Raw genomic sequence first — 20,638 nt, forward strand, 5'->3', positions numbered from 1 at the left:
GCCCCGTCCTTGCGAAGGAACAAGGGAACGAGGGTACTCAGCGGATACTCTTGGTCGTCCCCGACCAAGAGGCGGAGAGCCACAGCCAGCTCCTCTTCAGACAAGGCCTCCGGACTCAAGCGAAGCTTGTCTTCCCCGCCCCAAGCGTCCACAAGGGGCGTGGGCACGCCTGGAGAGGAGCCACCCGCAGCATCAGGAATTCTCTCAGGAGCATGGCCCCCGTCAGCTTTGCCGCCTTCGTGTTGCCCGGCCTCAGGTCAGTGGTCATCTTCTCTAGCACCGACTTCGCCCGATCGTCAGTAAGCTTCGCGTGGGACCACCCCTTGTCAAACTGGGGCATCTCCGTCGGCAGCTTCAACCACGGGTGGACACACTTGGCATCCATCATGACCCACTTGCTCCTGAAGCCATCGGCCTTCTTTCCGGCCTTCGAGATCGCGTTGGCCTTGCTGGCTGCGACGAAGTTGGCGCACCTAGAGGTGTGACTGTCGTTGATTCGGAGGAAGAAGAAGTGGCGCAGTAGTGCCATGGATGACATCACCACGACATACGCCTCAAAGTAGAAGGCAAAGATCGACAAGAGAAGAACGGAGTTGGGATGGAGATGGAGGGCCTGCAACCTGTAATGACGGAGGACGGCCTAGAAGAAGTCGGAGAAGGGGGGAACCAGGCCCGCAACGACGGTGCTCATAAAGAAGGGGTAGAAGGAGCTCTTCGAAGCCTCCGGCACGTCGGAACCAGCCCGAAGCTCGATCTTCCCCTTCTCATTGTTCTCCCCCGCCGTCAGCAGGCGTGTGGCAGCGAGGTTGTTCTCCGAGACATTGAGCGCGTCTAGAGCCAGCTCATACTAGGCAGGCAGCGAAATGGCATTGTCCTTTCGGGGCGCCATTGGTCGGAAGCTCGGAAGGGGATTGAAGCAGATCTGGAGATTTTGGAAGCAAGGAGCGAGAAAGGGGATCTGGAGCAAGACGAAGGAAAGAAATGAAGGCAAGCGTTGCCCGCGCCAGCCTTTTTGTCAGACGGGCAGTTGCCGAGGCAGCGTGGGAAAGCGGAGGCGCCCACGACCAATCAATCGCCACGCATCAACCGAGGGCGCAGGCTGTTGGGGCCCGCGGCGCTCTGCACTTGCCCTTGGATTCACCTCGAAGCCAAGTATGAGCGCGCCTTGGGCTCGAGGGCTACTGTCGGTGTCTTGCGAACAGGGGTCCCCGGACTTGCCTGCCTGTGGCCCGCGGCGTGGATCCACCAGCAGCCCTGCACGGCCCATCTTCACCAGCAAACACTCAAGACCCTTGCGAGGCGGGCGACACAAGACCTCCTTGGGGGCGGCCTCACCAGGCTGGCTTGCGAGGGGCGGAGAGATCAAGGCAAGGGACACCTCACGAGGTTTCTGTGACGCAAGCCATGACGACTGGAGCCAGGCGGGCGCTAGCGTGCAGTGTCCTTGTTTCCTCTTTGGTGCTAAAGAGGCAAGCGTAGGCGAGGAGTCCCGAGGCATCAGGCAAAGGTTTCCATATCGGTGCAACGAGACCAAGACCAGCAGGACGGCAGGATGGAGGTCACCGTGGAGCCCAAGACGGCGTCACCACCAGAGCCTTTGGCAGGCGAAGACCACCTTTAGTCAGGATAATTTGTACTAGTTGTCTCCCTTTGAATTTGCCCGTTGTTGGATCCCTTCCCGCTCAATATTTGGGGAGAGGACCAGGGCCTCTATAAATAGGACTAGCCACCACCATAGGAAGGGATCATTCAGATCATCCTCAACCACACAAGCCCACCAAGCACAAGAACACCTCTCCTCAGGAGTCTGTTCTTCCCTTGTAATTGTTCATCCTCATCCCAAGAGGCAATCCACCACACTGTTGGGTTCTACGGTAGGGTGTGTCGACTGCAAATTAAAATTTTCCTACGTGCAGAACAACCAAGAACATGCTACGGGAGATGGATCACAATTCGTTACCACTAGACGCGTAGTGCCGTGCAGCGGAAGAAGAGTTGGGGCAGCGCGTCCGCATGGATCGTCTCCTCCTTTTCCGATCACCCTCACACAGCCGGTCGTCGGTTCCCATGTACAGGATTGCCGGAGCGGCGCAACTGCACCGCCTCTAACGGTATCCGTGCGTGCAGGAGGAACGTCGTGCGGCGGACTGCTAGGTCCGATCACACAACCGGCGGTGAGTGGAGGTGTCTATTCGCAACACATGTGAACCCTAGTGACAGCGCCAAAGCGATCAATAGCATGAGTGTGCGGCACCTCCACTTTATATAGGCGTCCGTCGCGGGCTCAACACTTGGGCCTCGCATGAACCCTAAAGCCCATAAGTCAACTTGGCCACAATCCGAATACAGCTCAGATCACATCCGACCAGTGTCCTCGGATCCGACCTCGTAGGTTCCTTCCCTTAAACGCGCGACCCCTTAGGTTCAAGCCGGCTTGGTCGCAGTTCGGATCACCTCTGAACTGCACAGTTGGTAGCGGCCTCTAGCAAGGCATGCCGAACACCAAACAGACTATGAAGCTGGTTAGGCGAACTTGTACATCACACTTCCATTCCTTTTGCCACACGATATATGTTGTCGGGCTCAAGGCGAGTCTGTCATCCTTGTGCTAGCCCGACCTCTTTCTCGTTCCAGTGATGCCGACCACAAACCGGATTATCTCATAATCCTTGTCGCATGGTCATGCTTATCCTGGTCGGATCACACGAGGGGCCCAGAGTATATCTCTCCTGATCGGGGGGGGGGGGGGGGGCAAATCCCATCTTGCTCGACCACGTCTCGCAGCATGGTTCTGGACAAACCCGAAACCTACCTTTATAACTACCCAGTTACGGAGTAGTGTTTGGTCGGCCCAAAGCAAGTCTGTTACCATCCCGAGTACATGCGTCAGCTCAGGTCTTAGGTCATAGAACATATGTTGTACTCGAGACTCACAGATGACATATCGTTGCGTCTCATAGTTGGGTCTGTCCGACTCGGACCTTATCTCAACTCGGATCCGACTACGTCGAATCCGACCAGATCCTTCCAAGTCCATATTATCCGGTTAGCATCCAATGCTCCATGGCTAGTGAGACCAAGCCATCGACCTTGTCATATACTAGTCTAGTTGGCTGCATGTCCACACAGCCCTTTCGACTAGGGACCTTTTAGGACAGTCATCATACGATGCATAGTCCCACAAAAAAGTCACGTACTTGCTGATACACATCATTGATAATGTCCAAGGACTATCTTTATTCATAAACATATAGGAAATATCATCATACATGATTTCCTCTAGGGCATATCTCCAACACACACCACACTGGAGTAGGGTATTACACCACATTGGTGGCCCGAACCAGTATAAATCTTGTGTCCTCTTGTTCTTTGGGTCCGTCAAGCTAGGCCGCGAGATCATGATGTGCGCGAGCTAGAAAGGGGGAGAGATCTTCGTGTGCACCCCAGTGTTCGAACCTCAAGGGTTTTGCCAGAACCCGAAATCTGACAAATATATCGATCTTTATGTCTCGACCATTTCGAGACTCCTCGTCATGTTCGTAATCATATCCGGGACTTCGAACAACCTTCGGTAGATCAAAACACATAAACTCATAATACCGATCGTCAACAATGGTTAAGCGTGCGGACCCTACCGGTTCGAGAACTATCACTACTGCAGGATGCTGCTAACGCGACACTACGATCAGAGACCCTTCGAGAAACTATGTGCGATGCAGTAATCGCAAACGGTGATGTATGAAAACCATCAAAAAAGGTGCAAAACGTTTGTGATGGAGGATGCATCAAACACGGTTCAGATTTTAGTTGCGCGCGCGATTCAGGCCACACGGTTAACCCGTTCGAACTATTTGTGATGAGGCAGAACAACAGAAACGGGCAGCCATATCAATGTGTGTGCAATATACGGCATACAGTTTGCTCTGATGAACCGCTTTCTATTAGGGAGTGCAACATAAATGGTTAGCCACATCAAGGTGTGTGTGATATAGGGCATACAACTCACTCGGACGAACTATTTTTGATTAGCGAACGCAACAGAAATAGTTCAACTTAACAAGATGTGTGTGATACGTGGCAAACAGCCGACTCGGATGAACTGTTTGCATGAGAATTTACAACACAGATGGTTTTTACAGTTAGTTCGTGTGTGATTCTGTGTGTGCAAAAAACTTTGAAAAATGCAAACTAGTTGCTTGCGGTGGCTAGGAGTATCGCACACGATGCGTCTGCGAGTACTCGTGTGCGATGATTAGTAAGTTACACATGCGTCTGTGAGTACATGGCTGCAAGGGTGCTATGCTGATCATGGAGTCCGAGAAGACCATCGTCGGAAGACCACATCAAGGTCGTGAGTGTTCTGGGCCTTGTCGCATTTGGCATTTTAAATTATCATGAATATGTCAGACAATTATTAAGAATTATTAATAGTTGCCATTGTGACTTTGCCTCAACGGTGAGCAAAGCGCACGCAGGGACGCCAGAGCGGAGCGCGCCGCGGCCGCCTCAACGGCGAGCAACCACATGGTCAACCTTCTGCCATCAATAAATTTTGACCTTGTTTCTCGTCACATTGCTGATTACAATGCAATAAGTAATTGCAAATCTATTCACACCTCTCAAACTAATATGTATTCACACTTAGCACCGGGCTATAAAAACTACCCACTTAGAAATTACGTCACAGTTCCTCTCCTCATCACCCACAAAACTGGTTTTCTCTGTCAAGTCGTTCCGCCATGACCGGTAGGAGGAGTTTAGGGTGGACATATAACCAGGCGGCAAAGACCAAGGCCGTGGAAGCACTAGAGAGGTCCCGCCGCGAAGCCGCAGCCGTAGCAGAGATGTTCGGGCGCACCGTGGAGCCCTCGAACAAGCTCTCATGGGCACGCGAGGGCTCTCACAAGTGCATTCACGGCATCGGCCATCATGACAGCCGGTGTTCCTGAAGTCCTTCACCGGCGATGACGACATTCTCGCTGGTGTCACTACGTAGCAGGAGCTGGTCAACGGCTTGATGAAGCTGCTCAAGATCAGCAATGCCTCGGTTGACAAGGAGACCAGCCTCGTCGAGCAACTCATGGATGACAATGCGAAGCTCCTCAAGTTGGTCGTCGAGAAGGAGGAGGAGGCCACCGGATGGAAGATGCTGCATGAGCAGAGCAGTGCCTCAGAGATGACGCTGAAAGCGGTCATCGAGGAACTGATGGGTGGCTTGAGGAAGCTCCGAATCGAGCGCGAGCAAGAGGTGGATGAATCCGTGGCTGCTTTCAAGCAAAGTCATGAGGAGTTGAAGAAGGAGCTGGAGGATTTCGCCGCCCGGCGATCCATCGACGAGTAGAGACAGTAGCGACCCAGATCATTGTCTGCAATTTCCTTCTTCTCTTGCCCCCGTGTCTTCTGGGCTTTGCCGCATGTGCCATTCTAAATTATCCAGAATATGTAAGACAATTATTATGTGTGCCATTGTAAATTTGTCGTCGTATTATCCGTTGCCATTTTATTTGTGGTCGTATTATCCGTTGCCCTATGTGGCAATTTAAATTAGGGCGGAATACTAGTTGAAAACACGAACAAAGCAAATGCTGCCATGGGATCACAAGCAAATACCCTCCGTCCAGGTGCTTTAATTAACCCATTAATGGAGAAGTTGTGAGCGAGGTGGGCGGCGGCTGGTGCATGGAGTTCAAAGAGCTCGCTTCCCGTTGAGCATGGGCACCCTTGCTGCTCGCACGTGTCCCGTCGAGCTTGCGAGGTGGACATGATGCACGCGTCCCATCGAGCCTGCGCGGCGGACTGCTCACACGCGTCCAGTCAAAGCTTCACGGCGGACTTCTCGAGCTCGTCCCGTCTAATCAAATAGCTGCATGCACGCCACCGAGTATGGTTAAATTTCGACATGATAAATATAATACAACCTTTGGGATATTAATGTGTTAGATTTTTTCAAAAAGGACTTCGTTGGCTACTAATGTGTGCGCCTCTTCTCAAACTGGACGATTTTTCTTACCACGGCATACATGTGCCATGTCATGAAACCATGCCAAGTTTCATGTTTTTTGGGTGACTTTTTTATTTACTGGGATTTAAAAACCGAGATTCTCATTGTTTCAGAACAATGACAAGTTTGTAATTCATTCTCATTCCTTAAACGAGACCTAATCATGCACCCAATGACACATGTATGATTTCCCACCCATTTTGCTTCACTGGAGCATGTGGTTGTAGTTCAAATTTGAATTATGGACTACATTAAATGCATACTAAACTTAGTAATTAGTAATATATATACAATGGCCAAACGAACCCTAAATAGTTTCAAATTTCAGCCCGACACTCCTGTTATTCTATGTTGCCTGTAGAAAACAAAGGTCAAGGCGAGAAGAGGCATCGATTATCATTTTGCCCACAAGAGGGGCATGTTTCCCTACCGGAACCACGAGGGTTGTGACATGCTCCGGTTTGTAAAAGGCTTGTAATATAGCTTCTCCCAAATTGGACAATTATATATACCATGTAGTGACACCATACCAAGTTTCATGATTTCCTGGTGAGTTTTGGATTTACAGACATTTAAAAACCGAGATTCGCAATGTTTGTGGCCAGGCCAGGACGGCGAGATGGTTGAATTCGTTCCCATTCGTTCCATGGGACCTAAACATGCACCCAAGGAAACATGTATGTTTTTTCTAGCCATTTTGGTGCACTGGAGCATGTATTTGTAGTTCGAATTTGAATGATGGACATTAAATGCCTAGCAAACTCAATTAATGAATAAAAAAGGCAAACGAACCCTGAATAACTTCAAAGTTCAGCCCGAATCTCTAGTTGTTCCGTGTCACATGTATAAGAAAATACGAGGCTAGAAGAGGGAGTGATTATCGTTTGGCCCACAAGGGGACACGTTTCCCTATCGAAACCATGAGGGTTCTTCGACAGGATCCGGTTTGTCAGAGGTTTGTAATAAAGCTTGGCCCAAATTGGCAATGTTTTTACCACGACATATATGTGCCATGACATGACACCTTGCCACCTTTGATGACTTTCTGGTGAGTTTAGGATTTATGGGGACTTAGAAATTGAGATTCGAAATGTTTGAGGAAGAGCCAGGACACCGGTACGGTTGTAATTCATTCCCATTCCTGGCATGAGACCTAAACATGCACCCAAGGACACATGTATAATTTTTCTAGCCATTTTGGTGAACTGGAGCATGTATTTGTAGTTCAGATTTGAATTATGGACATTAAATGCCTAGGAAACTCAATTAGTGTATAAAAAGGCCAAACGAACCCTGAATAAGTTTAAATTTCAGCACGGATATCCTGTGGTTCCATGTTGCCCGTAGAAGAAAATACAAGGTGAAAAGAGGCAGTGATTACGTTTCGCCCACAAGGGGAACACGTTTCCCTATCAGAACCACGAGGCTTCTTTGGGAGAAGCTCTAGTTTTTGTAAGAGGTTTGTAATAAAGCTTGGCCCAAACTGGATAATGTTTTTACCACGACATATATGTGCCATGACGTGACACCATGCCACCTTTGATGACTTTCTGGTGAGTTTAGGATTTATGGGGACTTAAAAACCGAGATTCGAAATGTTGAGTATGAGCCATGACACCAGTACGGTTGTAATTCGTTCCCATTCCTGGCATGGGACCTAAACATGCACCCAAGGACACATGTATAATTTTTCTAGCCATTTTGGTGAACTGGAGCATGTATTTGTAGATTAGATTTGAATTATGGACATTAAATGCCTAGGAAACTCAATTAGTGTATAAAAAGGAAAAACGAACCATGAATAAGTTTAAATTTCAGCACGAATATCCTGTCGTTCCATGTTTCCCGTAGAAGAAAATACAAGGTGAAAAGAGGCAGTGATTACGTTTCGCCCACAAGGGGGACACGTTTCCCTATCGGAACCATGAGGCTTCTTTGAGAGAAGCTCCGGTTTGTAAGAGGCTTGTAATAAAACTTGTGCCACAATGGACGAAAAAAATTCCTCTACATATAAGTGCGATTCATGACACCATGGCAGGTTTCACGATTTTCAGCTTAGTTTTGGATTTACGGGGATTTAAAAACCGAGATTCTTCTAATGAAATGTTTTCAAATAGAACATGGTACACTCACGAAAGCCGATATTCAATGAAAACTTCGTGGAAACCATATTTTAAAGTTTCATAAAAATCTGAAGAAAAAAATGTGGGATGTTAAGAAGGTGATGTTTTATTGAGACACAAAATTTCAAGTTGAAAAACATTACGAGATGTGATCTATGAAAAAGACAAATTCCGCCCTGAATAGTGACATTAATATTTGGCACTATTCAACACTGATTTTGTCTTTTTCATAGCTCACATCTCTTAATGTGTTTCAACTTGAATTTTTGTGTGCCAATAATGTTGGAAATATGCCCTAGAGGAAATAATAAATTAGTTATTATTATATTTCCTTGTTCATGATAATCGTTTATTATCCATGCTAGAATTGGATTGATAGGAAACTCAGATACATGTGTGGATACATAGACAACACCATGTCCCTAGTAAGCCTCTAGTTGACTAGCTCGTTGATCAATAGATGGTTACGGTTTCTTGACCATGGACATTGGATGTCGTTGATGACGGGATCACATCATTAGGAGAATGATGTGATGGACAAGACCCAATCCTAAGCCTAGCACAAGATCGTGTAGTTCGTATGCTAAAGGTTTTCTAATGTCAAGTATCATTTCCTTAAACCATGAGATTGCGCAAATCCTGGATACCGTAGGAATGCTTTGGGTGTACCAAACGTCACAACGTAACTGGGTGGCTATAAAGATGCACTATGGGTATCTCCGAAAGTGTCTGTTGGGTTGGCACGAATCGAGACTGGGATTTGTCACTCCATGTAACGGAGAGGTATCTCTGGGCCCACTTGGTAGGACATCATCATAATGTGCACAATGTGACCAAGGAGTTGATCACGGGATGATGTGTTATGGAACGAGTAAAGAGACTTGCCGGGAACGAGATTGAACGAGGTATCGGGATACCGACGATCGAATCTCGGGCAAGTATCGTACCGATAGACAAAGGGAATTGTATACGGGATTGATTGAATCCTTGACATCGTGGTTCATCCGATGAGATCATCGTGGAGCATGTGGGAGCCAACATGGGTATCCAGATCCCGCTGTTGGTTATTGACCGGAGAGTTGTCTCGGCCATGTATGCATGACTCCCGAGCCCGTAGGGTCTACACACTTAAGCTTCGATGACGCTAGGGTTATAGGGAAAGTATGTACGCGATTACCGAATGTTGTTCGGAATCCCGGATGAGATCCCAGACGTCACGAGGAGTTCCGGAATGGTCCGGAGGTAAAGATTTATATATGGGAAGTCCCGTTTTGGTCACCGGAAAAGTTTCGAGTGCTATCGGTAACGTACCGGGACCACCGGGAGGGTCCCGGGGGTCCACCAGGTGGGGCCACCAGCCCCAGAAAGCTGCATGGGCCAAGTGTGGGAGGGGACCAGCCCCAGGTGGTCTGGTGCGCCCCCCACCAAGGGCCAAGGCGCATGGAGAGTGGGAAGGGGGCAAACCCTAGGACCAGATGGGCCTTAAGGCCCACCCTGGGGCGCCCCCCTCTCTTCCCCCCTTGGCCGCACCCTAGATGGGTTTTGGGGGCTGCCGCCACCCCTAGGGATGGAACCCTAGATGGGGGCGCAGCCCCTCTGCTTCCCCTATATATACTTGAGGTATGGGGCTGCCCAACACATGATTTAGATCTCCCTCTTGGCGCAGCCCGATCTCTCTCCCTCCTCGTCTCTCGTAGTGCTTGGCGAAGCCCTGCTGGAGTCCCGTGCTCCTCCACCATCACCACGCCATCGTGCTGCTGCTGGATGGAGTCTTCCCCAACCTCTCCCTCTCTCCTTGCTGGATCAAGGCACGGGAGACGTCACCGGGCTGTACGTGTGTTGAACGCGGAGGCGCAGTTGTTCGGTGCTTAGATCGGAATCGACCGCGATCTGAATCGCTGCGTGTATGACTCCACCAACCGCTTTCTTGCAACGCTTCCGCTTAGCGATCTACAAGGGTATGTAGATGCACTCCCCTTCCCCTCGTTGCTAGATTACTCCATAGATTGATCTTGGTGATGCGTAGAAAATTTTAAATTTCTGCTACGATCCCCAACAAATAAAACATCATCGTCTTAACATCCCGCATTTTTTGATTTTTTTAAACTTCAAAACATCTTTTTCTCGTGGTTTTCACTGGTTTCCACTGAATGTTGGTTTCCGTATGATATCCCCCCTCCCCCGCTGCCCGTGACGATGACATGTACCTAGGGTAGGGCAATAGACCTAGTCTAAGCACCCTTCCCAAGGACACTGCCCTACAATCGAAGACATTCAAAGGACATCAAATTCTACCGACTGGAATATGATAATCCCCAAGTGCAAAGAATCATCGTAGCAATTTCCAAAGGTGGAAGTGATAAGTATGGAGTGTCGAACCCACAAGGAGCTAAAGGTAAGATCAATATTCTCTCAAGCCCTATCTGCCACTGATACGACTCTACGTACACTGAACGTTTGCTCCCAACTAGCAATGAGAAATAAAACTAGGTTGTGGGTATGAAGAGGATAACTTTGGATATCGGAGAGCTAAAATATAGAAGTAGGTGCTGTTATCATGAAGTTAGAATATATTACTAAATATTATAAATAGCGAGTGTGGAATAATGGTGGATCGGTGTGCAGAATTGTCCTAGGCAATCGTTAACAAGACCGGTAATCACTATTGCAGTTTCGTATGAGGGAGAGGCATAAGCTAACATACTTTCTCTACTTGAATCATATGCACTTATGATTGGAACTCTATCAAGCATCCACAACTACTAGAGATCATTAAGGTAAAACCCAACCATAGCATTAAAGCATAAGGTCCTCTTTATTCCCATACGCAACAACCCCCTTACTCGGGTTTGTGTTTCAGTCACTCACCAACCCACTATAAGCAAATCATGAACGTATTGCAACACCCTACAGTGGGAACCCCTCACGCTTGCACGACACGGAGGGCACCATAGGACAGCATCAAAGTAAAACATACAACTCATACCAATCTAGATCATCAATCAACCCAAAGACAAAAGATATCTACTCAAAACATCATAGGATGGCAACACATCATTGGATCATAATATGTGGCATAAAGAACCATGTTCAAGTAGGGATTACAGCGGGGTGCGGAAGAGTGGACCGCGTAAAAGAGATGATGATGGTGATGATGATGGTGATGTTGATGAAGACGATCACCGCGGCGATGATTCCCCTCTCGATGGCACTCCGGTGCCACCAAGAGAGAGGAGGAGAGGTTCTGCCCCTTGAACTTCCTCCTCCATGGCCTCCCCCTAGATGGGGAGAGGTTCCTTGGCCTTCATGGTGATGATGGCCCCTCTGGGATCCTCCTCCATGCCCTCCGGTGATGATGGCCCCCTCCAGCAGGGTGCCAGAGATGGCCTAGATTGGTTTTCGGTCGCTACGGAGGCTTCTGGCAGCGAAACTCCCGATCTAGGTTAATTTTCCGAGGTTTCTATATTTATAGGATTTTTTGGCGTCGGCCTCACGTCAAGGAGGTGCTCGAGGCGCCCACGAGGCAGGGGCCCACGCCCAGGGGGTGGGCGCGCCCCCACCCTCGTGGACATCCCGGGACTCTTCTGGCCCAACTCTTTTACTCTGGGGTCTTCTTTTGGTCCATAAAAAATCGTCAAAAATTGGCACGTCAATTGGACTATGTTTGATATTCCTTTTCTGTAAAACTCAAAAACAAGGAAAAAACTGAAACTGGGCTTGGGCTCTAGGTTAATAGGTTAGTCCCAAAAACCATATAAAATAGCATATAAATGCATATAAAACATCCAAGGTTGATAATATAATAGCATGAATACTTCATAAATTATAGATACGTTGGTGACGTATCAGCGTCCCCAAGCTTAATTCCTGCTCGTCCTTGAGTAGGTAAATGATAAAAGAAATAATTTATGAAGTGTGAATGCTAGCAAGTGCATAAGTTTCTTCAATGATAGTTTCAATCACTTTTTATAGAATCATTATATATCATAACAGTAGCTCATCTTCATAAAACTTTTCATGATCAAGTAACAAACTATTCACATATTAAAGTATAGATCATAAACTTTCTTGAAACTAACAAACTATATTCTCAGTCATCAAACAATTGCAATTCATCTTATTTTCAGGAAGGGTCTATGTCAAAGCTTTGATTTAGCAAACTCCACATACTCAACTATCATTTAGTCTTTCACAATTGCTAACACTCACGTGATATTTATGGGTTCAAAGTTTTAATCGGACATAGAGAAAGATAGGGTCTTATAGATTCGCCTCCCATCTTTTACCTCAAGGGTAATGTCAACAATAATAGTTCATGATAACTTACATCCAATTGGATATATATATCAGGATCTTTCCAACAAATGTGCTTGCTAAAGGATAAAATGTAAAAAGGAAAGGTGAAGATCACCATGACTCCTGCATAAGGTAGAAGATAAAAGTAAAAGATAGGCCCTTCCCAGAGGGAAGCAGAGGTTGTCACGCGCTTTTATGGTTGGATGCACAAAATCTCAATGCAAAAGAATGTCACTTTATATTGCCACTTGTGATATGGACCTTTATTATGTAGCCCATCGCTTTTATTTCTTCCACATCACAAGATCGTATAAAGCTTATTTTCTCCACATTAATAGATCATACATATTTAGAAGGCAATTTTTATTGCATGCACCGATGACAACTTACTTGAAGGATCTTACTCAATCCATAGGTAGGTATGGTGGACTCTCATGGCAAAACTGGTTTAAGGAATGTTTGGAAGCACAAGTAGTATCTCTACTTGGTGCAAAGAATTTGGCTAGTGTGAGGGGGAAAAGCAGGCTCAACATGTTGGATGATCCAAGACAATATACTTTATTTCGGATATAAGAAAACATAACCCATTACGTTATCTTCCTTGTCCAACATCAACCTTTTAGCATGTCATATTTTAATGAGTGCTCACAGTTACAAAATATGTCCAAGATAGTATATTTATATGTGAAATGTCTCTTCCTTCAATATTCTTTCATCAATTGTTCAAGTGACCAATTCTACGTTTGCTAACTTTCAATAAGTTTACTACCTATACTTATTCTATGTGAAGTCATTACTCCCCATGGTATAAGCATATGAAACATATATAAATTCAGATTTATGATATTAAATTATTCAACCATTTACTCATAGGATATACGTGAAGCACGTGAGTAAATGACAAACTACTCCAAAAGATAATAGTGAAGGACACTGAGTAGTCAAATAATTAACTAGCCATGGGAGGATTCCTTTTCATTTAATATTTCAGATCCAATGATTTTATTCAAACAGCAAGTAAAATTGAAAATACGCTCCAAGCAAAACACATATCATGTGACAAATAAAAATATAGCTCCGAGTAAGGTATACCGATAGTTTTGAAGATGAAAGAGGGGATGCCTTCCGGGGCATCCCGAAGCTGAGGCGCTTGAGTATTCCTTGAATATTACCTTGGGGTGCCTCGGGCATCCCCAAGCTTAGGGTCTTTCCACTCCTTATTCTCCTCATATCGATATCTCACCCAAAGCTTGAAAACTTCAATCACACAAAACTTAATGGAACTTCGTGAGATAGGTTAGTATGATAAAGAGTAAACAATTCACTTTGGTACTGTCAAAAACAAGGTTCATAACACAATGCCTACTGTACCTTATCATTTCTACAATTTATATTGAGGAATATAAGTCATAGAAACTATAAAACAAGCAAACTATGCAATGAAAACAGAATCTGTTAGAAACAGAACAGTCTGTAATGATCTGAACACTAACCATACTTCTGCTACTCAAAAAATTATGAAATAAATTGGTGGACATGAGGAATTTGTCTATTAATATTTTTCAAAAAGAATCAGCACCAAAGCACTCTTATACAAAAAATGGCAGCTAATCTCGTGAGCACAAAGTTTCTGTTTTTTACAGCAAGATCACATTAACTTTCACCCAAGTCTTCCCAAAGGTCTTACTTGGCACTTTATTGAAACAAAAGATATAATACATGATTAATACAGTAGCTTAATAATGAGAACACACAAAAACATTAAGGGTAAATATTGGGTTGTCTCCCAACGAGCGCTTTTCTTTAATGCCTTTTAGGTAGGCATGATGATTTCAATGATGCTCACATAAAAGATAAGAATTGAAACATAAAGAGAGCATCATGAATAATATGACTAGAAAATTTAAACCTAACCCACTTCCTATGCCTAGGGATTTTGTGAGAACACAATTTATAGGAACAAGAATCAACTAGCATAGGAAGGAAAAACAAGTATAACATCAAAACTTTAAGCACATAGAGAGAAAAACTTGACATTATTGCACTCCTACAAGCATGTATTCCTCCCTCATAATATTTTTTCAGTAGCATCATGAATGATTTAAACAATATAACCATCACATAAAGCATTCTTTTCATGATCTACAAGCATAGAAATTTTTCTACTCTCCACATAAGCAAAATTCTTCTCATTCGGAATAGCGGGATCACTAGTTCCTAGAGTTGCACTCTTCCAAACCCGCTTTAGATGATAGTATTATTCATACTCCAAAAGATATAAGTGAAGTTCATGGAGCTTTCTACAATTAATATAAACTAACCAATGTCCAAGCTCAAAATGTATAAGTGAAGCACACGAAGCATTCTATAAAACCATACTCAAAAGATTTAAGTGAAGCACAAAGAGCAATTCTATAAGATCATACTTAAAAGATATAAGTGAAGCACATGAAGCATTCTATAAATCAATGAAGGGCTATCTCATACTATCATGGTTCATAAAGGAAGAACAAAGGACACAAATCATGTGAATGAAACAAAAACCAAGGTATACCGATAATTGTTGAAAAAGAAAGATGGGATGCCAACCGGGGCATCCCCAAGATTAGATGCTTGAGTATCCTTAGAATATTTACTTGGGGTGCCTTGGTCATCCCCAAGCTTGAGCTCTTGCCTCTCTTTATTCTTCTCACATCGGTAACTCCTCGTTCTTCGAACACTTCATCCACAAAAAACTTTAACAAAAACTTTGTGAGATCCGTTAGTATAATAAAGCAAATCACTACCTTTAGGTACTGTTTCAAGCTCATTCCATTTTCATATTAGAACTATATCTACTATATTCCAACTTCACCATGGTTCATACTCCCTGATACTACCCATAGATTCATCAAAATAAGCAAACAACACACGAAAAACAGAATCTGTCTAAAACAGGACAGTCTGTAGTAATCTGAAGGTTCAGTAAACTTATGTAACTCCAAAAATTATGAAATAAATTTTACAATTTCAAACATTTACACAGAAGTAATTTGCAAAACGTTTCAGACCCATTTGACTTCGCAGTAAAAAAAATGTAAAATCACGCGCTACAGCCAAAGTTTCTATTTTTGTTCTGCACATAGTAAACAAGGAATCTAATCATCCTAAAACCAAAGCTTGGCACATTATTTTACAGAGAAACTTTCATGAAAAATTCTACATTGTTTCCGTGAGCATGAACACAAGTGCTCAAGGTCGGCCCTCACTTCTTCAATGCATAACTTTCCAATCACTTCTCTTTTTGAAAAACTTTTTAGGCATGAGAGGCAAGTAATTTTTTTTTGGTATTTTCATTCTTTTAAATTTTTTTGTATGTTTCACCCACAACTAAACAGAAACAAAAAAAGTAAAAACAAAATCCACTTAGTGAAGAAAGCAAACAAGCACACACGAGAATATCAACTCCACGCTATTGCTCCCCGGCAACGGCGCCAGAAAAGAGCTTGATAATCCCCAAGTGCATGGAATCATCGTAGAAATTTCCAAAGGTGGAAGTGATAAGTATGGAGTGTCGAACCCACAAGGAGCTAAAGGTCAGATCAATATTCTCTCAAGCCCTATCTACCACTGATACGACTCTACGTACACCAAACGTTTGCTTCCAACTAGCAACGAGAAATAAAACTAGGTTGTGGGTATGAAGAGGATAACTTTGTATTATATCAGAGAGCTAAAATATAAAAGTAGGTGCTGTTATCATGAAGTTAGAATATATTACTAAATATTATAAATAGCGAGTGTGGAATAATGGTGGATCGGTGTGCGGAATTGTCCTAGGCAATCGTTAACAAGACCGGTAATCACTATTGCAGTTTCATATGAGGGAGAGGCATAAGCTAACATACTTTCTCTACTTGGATCATATACACTTATGATTGGAACTCTAGCAAGCATCTGCAACTACTAGAGATCATTAAGGTAAAACCCAACCATAGCATTAAAGCATCAAGTCCTCTTTATTCCCATATGCAACAACCCCCTTACTCGGGTTTGTGTTTCAGTCAATCACCAACCCACTATAAGCAAATCATGAACGTATTGCAACACCCTACAGCGGGAACCCCTCATGCTTGCGCGACACAGAGGGCACCATAGGACAACATCAAAGTAAAACATACAACTCATACCAATCTAGATCATCAATCAACCCAAAGATAAAAGATATCTACTCAAAACATCATAGGATGGCAACACATCATTGGATCATAATATGTGGCATAAAGAACCATGTTCAAGTAGGGCTTACAACGGGGTGCGGGAGAGTGGACCGCGTAAAAGAGATGATGCTGGTGATGATGATGGTGATGTTGATGAAAACAATCACCGCGACGATGATTCCCTCTTGATGGCACTCCGGTGCCACCAAGAGAGAGGAGGAGAGGTTCTCCCCCTTGAACTTCCTCCTCCATGGCCTCCCCCCTGGATGGGGAGAGGTTCCTCCTCTAGTCCTTGGCCTTCATGGTGATGATGGCCCCTCCGGGATCCTCCTCCATGCCCTTCGTTGATGATGGCCCCCTCCGGCAGGGTGCCAGAGATGGCCTAGATTGGTTTTCGGTGGCTACGAAGGCTTCTGGCGGCTGAACTCCCGATCTAGGTTAATTTTCCGAGGTTTCTGTATTTATAGGAATTTTTGGCGTCAGTCTCACGTCAAGGAGGTGCCCGAGGCGTCCACGAGGCAGGGGCCCATGCCCAGGGGGGTGGGTGTGCCCCCCACCCTCGTGGATAGCCCGGGACTCTTCTGGCCCAACTCTTTTACTCCGGGGTCTTCTTTTGGTCCATAAAAAATGGTCAAAAATTGGCACGTCAATTGGACTCCGTTTGATATTCCTTTTCTATAAAACTCAAAAACAAGGAAAAAATAGAAACTGACACTAGGCTCTAGGTTAATAGGTTAGTCCCAAAAATCATATAAAATAGCATATAAATGCATATAAAACATCCAAGGTTGATAATATAATAGCATGAATACTTCATAAATTATAGATATGTTGGAGACGTATCAGAATCACCTCAAGATGCAACCCACTCGACCATGAGTTCCACTCGGATAACCCAATTCCATTCGACCAAGATATAATCATTCGACCACATCAGAACCACTCGGAGTACAGAAGATCTAAGGTCACTCTGGATGGCAACGGTCGGGCATTCACTCTGTAGTCTTAAGGGTCATTTATATCACTTTAATGCTGACATTACCAGTAACGTCCCCTCTTTATGTACATTGAACCCTATGTAACGGGGGATGGCTGGGGTCCTGGCGCACTCTATATAAGCCACCCCCCTCCTTTGGGACAAGGGTTCACACCCCTTGTAACTTCACCCATAATCCAATCAACCAGCTATAACAGCCTGGATTTTTGCCCTTTTCTTTTCCTTTAATTTTCTAGGATTTCCTGTTTTGATTTGCTTTTCCGTGGCTGTGTGGTTCTGAAACTTAGGAAGATCATGTGTTCCTAGGTTTTATAGTGGCTTGTCACCCTCATCATCATCCCAAGATCATGTCATTTCCATCCTTGACCTAACCCAATATTCTTTTTATTGGGAATAATCCTTTTCTGATAAAGGAATAACCCTTTAAAACCCTAGGTTGTCAATCAACCTATATTTATGTCACTTCAAAAATTCTCAAATAATTCTCATAAATTGCTTGGGTCCTATATGGTTCAAATATGTCAAAACATTTCCTTGCCATGTTCAAAAATACTCATCCAATAATTCTTTTCCTATTCTACCTTAAATGGCACTTTGCAAAGGAAGTGCTATTTATATTTGATTGATTGACCCCAACCTCTTGGACATCTTTTCCTATCCAAATAATTTCCGCATGCCAAAATTCAACTCAATTTGCTTAGTAAATATTCCTGAGCAAATTTTCAAAGTTCCTTTCTGAGGGAAGTAATTGTGAAGGAAGTACAAGCTAGGGATATCCAAATGAGCTGAAATTTTGCAAGGTCCTCTATATGATCAAATCATGACTCTCCACCAAATTTGAGCTCATGTAACTCATCTATGTGATCCCAGCTCCAAATCTTGGTTTCTGGTCAGATTTTCAGTTTGTGAAGCAACTATATTTTATATTGCTTCAATTGAGCTGAAACTTTACCAGGACAAACTTCTACCTATATCAACTCCCCCCACCAAGTTTTAGCTCAATTAGGTAATCCATTTGCCCTGTGCAATGTTTCCAAGTTTCTGTCCAGAGCAAAGCTATATGAAGCAAGTGTTATTTTGGCTCATCCAAATGGCCTGAAACTTTTTGGGAATCTTCATATCTTCAAATCATTGGGCCATTCCCAAATTCAACTCAATCCCAATTGATATGTGAGTGCTACTTCATGTTTTGTATTTATGTCCAGTTTGGTCATTTCTACAACAACCACTAGCTAAACTCCCTTTCTTGAGCTGAAACTTTGCCATCTTAATCACCATAGTGTGTGATCATCACTAGACAAATTATTTACCACGTTACCAAGCTGGTGTCACCACAACATGTTACAAGCACCTTCCTGTTGATTTACTTGGCGCTAGGTGCAAATCTCTTCTTTGCACCTGGACGAATTTATTTCCTCATTTTGACTGATTACCTGATGGTCTATCTACTGGACATGGTAGCCCGGCCAGAACGTGCAATTTGCACCAGTGCCCGTGGTGATCACGCTGGCGTCACACACATTGCAAGCTCTGGCTCGGTCTGGCCACTGTGCTCGTCTCCTCCCTCCTCGTCTCGATGTCCAACCATGTCCTGGAGCTTCCCCGTGATTGACTGCATCTCACTGCATCGCTGCCTCATCGTGGTTCGCTTTCAATGCGTCACAAACGCCATGCCCGTGCCATGCACAGCCTCTGTCCAATACTAGAGCACTGCACAAGCTCGCTAACGTTGCTGTAGAGCCCTCCCCTCGGCTATATAAGCGTGCCCCAAGCCCTCCCGCAGCTCATCCACTCCTCATTTGCCTCCCTAGCCCACCAGAGTCCTCGGTTCCTCTTCTCTTCGCCGAAGATCGCCATGGTCGCCTCGGTTCCTCCTCGGTTCTGGTGAACCTAGCCCCTCTCCTCTCCTCCCGAGCTGTCCAAGAGCTTTCCCTCGTCTCTACGAGTCGCCCCTACTCCTTGTTCATCGCCGGAGAGCACCATGTCCGCGTGCCCCGAGTCCGGCCGACACCCCCACCTCCCGGCCTCCACCTCAACCAAGCCATCCGGAGCTCCTCCATCTCTCCCGACGCCGCCAACGCACTCCCCACACATCCATGAGCCTCCCCACCTCCTCCGTTTGTCACCAGAGCCACCAGAGACTCGCGCTAATCTCCACCATCGCCGACGGTGCCTCTCTGTTCCCCTCACGGCGCCGTCTCTCCCGCTCATCTCCGGTGCCTCTTTCCCCCCGGAACGGGTGCGGCACTCTGCCCTGAAGCCACCAGTGCTTGCGCCTTGGCCTGAGGTGGCCTGAGCCGGCCAGGCCATCGCCGGCATCGCGGCCCCACTCCTTGCCTCCTCTGTTTCCGTCGGGGCGCAGCGGGAGGAAGAAGAGGACGAGCGCCCGTGCCCCCTGTCCCCAGGGCCCGGCCGGTCAGTGGCCCAGGCGCCCCCGCTGACGTGTCAAGTGGACACGTATTCCGGTCAGTGCGCATTCAGTTCCTGAAAACGTATTTCTTTCCTTCTTTGGCTAAAGTGTGTTTTTTGTTAAGGGAAACATATTTCTCTCTACTATGGCTCTAAATGCGTTTTCCTTTTCAGAAAACCTAAACTGCCGGAAGGCGTTTTCAGTTTTTCCACCAGGGGCCTATTTTCTGAAGTTTATTCACAGATTGATCCCTGATCTTCAACACCTCACAACTTTTCAACCGTAACTCCGATTGAGGTGAAACCAGCACTTACTTTTTTGTCTCATCAAGCTCTATCTTTCGGTAACATTTTCACTAGGTGGTCCCACAGTGAAAATGACCATTTTGTCCTTGCCTCTAATCAGCCCCCTCTGAGAGAGAATCGTCAGACGTTTTGTTCCGCGGCTTCACCGCACTTCTTCTCGGAGTCTCCGTCACCCCCAGGAAAGCCACAACAACCACTTGCATGATAGTAATGCAGTAGCCATGGTTTTCAACTTGAATATATAATAAATTTCTGCTTGTTTTGATATGGTTACCGTTGTTTCAGTGATGCTTATAGATCTGTG

General features: G+C 45.3%; 1 protein-coding gene across 1 annotated transcript in view; it reads right to left on the reverse strand.

The window, feature by feature from the left end:
* Nucleotides 1-640: 640 nt before the first annotated feature.
* LOC123191620 (equilibrative nucleotide transporter 3-like) overlaps nucleotides 641-20,638 on the reverse strand; it is a 147,832-nt gene continuing 127,834 nt past the window's right edge. The window contains exon 11 of the mRNA XM_044604283.1: nucleotides 641-831. Within this exon, the coding sequence (XP_044460218.1) occupies nucleotides 641-831 (191 nt within the window). The remainder of the gene's footprint in view (nucleotides 832-20,638) is intronic.

This window comes from Triticum aestivum, chromosome 2A (genome assembly GCF_018294505.1).
Source record: "Triticum aestivum cultivar Chinese Spring chromosome 2A, IWGSC CS RefSeq v2.1, whole genome shotgun sequence".
In the NCBI taxonomy this organism is placed as follows: domain Eukaryota; kingdom Viridiplantae; phylum Streptophyta; class Magnoliopsida; order Poales; family Poaceae; genus Triticum; species Triticum aestivum.